This window comes from Perkinsus marinus, assembly GCF_000006405.1.
Source record: "Perkinsus marinus ATCC 50983 genomic scaffold scf_1104296942552, whole genome shotgun sequence".
In the NCBI taxonomy this organism is placed as follows: domain Eukaryota; phylum Perkinsozoa; order Perkinsida; family Perkinsidae; genus Perkinsus; species Perkinsus marinus.
Window position 1 is genome coordinate 1,905 of NW_003212135.1, and position 1,888 is coordinate 3,792.

The 1,888-nt window shown below is 46.9% G+C and overlaps 1 protein-coding gene across 1 annotated transcript; it reads left to right on the forward strand.

Moving 5' to 3' along the window:
* Positions 1 to 533: 533 nt before the first annotated feature.
* On the forward strand, positions 534 to 1,026 carry Pmar_PMAR014358 (hypothetical protein; the record flags this gene model as incomplete). The annotated part of the gene is made up of 2 exons (XM_002781388.1): positions 534 to 554; positions 739 to 1,026. The coding sequence occupies 2 exons, from the start codon at positions 534 to 536 to the stop codon at positions 1,024 to 1,026; spliced, it is 309 nt and encodes a 102-aa protein (XP_002781434.1).
* Positions 1,027 to 1,888: the final 862 nt, after the last annotated feature.

The window sequence follows — 1,888 nt, forward strand, 5'->3', positions numbered from 1 at the left end:
AATCTCGGTCCGAAGGAGATATCACAAAGAGTGCTTCCACTGACAAGAGTCGCCCTGAAGCTCTCAAAAGCAAGAGTTGGTCCAGTAGTAGTCAAGGTAAGAAGCGAAAGATCTTCAGATGGCCGAATTCATAGCCATCATTGTAAATAGCATGGGAGCTGGTGTGATGATGTCCATGCGTTATACTGTTGTAATCCAGTAGTACTGTTGTCGAGCACGATGTATAAGATGTAGGTGGGCTTTCGTGAGCTACTAGCAGTTCCTTCATTGGTTGTCCTTGCCGGGGTCATGAAGGGCCTGTTGTCTCGCTGTTGTCGGCACCATATGTGAAAATATTACAGTCAAAAATGTTCATGACACATCGAATCAATAGTGGCAGCTTGAGTAAGGTATAAGGCTCTTGAGAGGTTATAGTTTGAGAAACGGTTTTGGTTCTTCTCGGGTGACAGAGGAGTAGCGGAGTTCTAGACGGTTCAACAGCAATAGGGATCGCTATTTGAAAATTATAGCTCATTGGCCGTTAACTACGATCAATGATCGCAGTGGGCCGGGAGGTATCTTGAAGTCTGACAGCGTTTTCATAACGGCGACACGAAACCCGAACATTGGCGAGAACTCTCCGACTATTCCTCGTGTTGTCGCTCCCCGATATACACGCCCTCACTGACGTCGTTCGTTGCTCACTGTTGTAAGGCGTAGAGAAACAGCTAGGGTTGGGTTCACTGTTGCGAGGTTCAGAGAAACGGCAAGGGTTGGAGCCCGAGATTTTATGTGGAGTTTTCTCTAAGGGAGAAATCTGAGGGTATTCCCACGGCGCCTTTTATGAACAGTTCCTTTGACGATCGGGCCGAGTTTGCTGTCCTCCAACTCGGGTTTATGAACTTCGTCGTAGCTCCCTTGTGGAACGCCATGGCTGACATGTGGCCTGCCTTGGAGCCTCGGAGGAAGCAACTTGCTGAAAACGTCGAGTACTTCAAGAAGCTGCGAGAATCTGTCAAGACGGAAGAGGATTGCCCTGCTGAATGACGCTGGGGCTATCCATTTATTTTACTGTATACTTGTACTGTAATGTTATTTAACTGCAAATATTAGTTTTACTCAGCAGCCAGATCGTGCTCTCATTTTGTGTAGAATGTATAGTCCTCGAGAGTTTTGAGAGGAGTAGAGACTCCAATACATGTACTGTATACTTGTACCGTTATGTTATCCAAATGTAAATATGAGTCCAACTCGGCACTCCAACTCTGCTCTTCTTTGTGTAGATAGTATAGTAACTTTTCCCTGGAGGTCTGCTTCTCGCGTTGTCATGATGAACTCTACAGTCAGTACCATACGGATGGGGTTTCGGGTTGAAACTCCGACTACATCAGACTTGGCAATTGTTAATGGCGAACGTTCTCTATGTTTGGAACGTGGTCACTATGCTTGTTGGTGAGGAACATGCTCTTTACTGAAATGTCCTAAGCTACTGTGATCGCACTAATCTGACTGGTATCAGCTTCATTCTGCTATGTCCTCAGCTGAGCGTATAGGGAAATGTGGGGATACTCTTGAGAGCTTCTCTGAGTGAGGCAACGACCACTGTCCAACGCAGTGTCGGAGTATTCATTTGGTTACCTCGGCTGAGTTGAGAAGCGTCCCCGTTACAGTCATACACAGAGTGAACCGTATAGAAATCGACGAGAATTCCCAAATATTTCTTCATTGTCACCAACACTCGTATGCATATTTACGACCACGGAGCCATGAAATGTCTGGCTTGATCCAGGTATGATAGTGTTAGAGGCTCTAAGGCTGACCTCTCCAGAGGGACTGCGAGGAAAAGTGGTCGTACCGAGGATCGAACCGACGATCTCCTGGATGGTGTACTGAACGCGCCAGCAGCGCC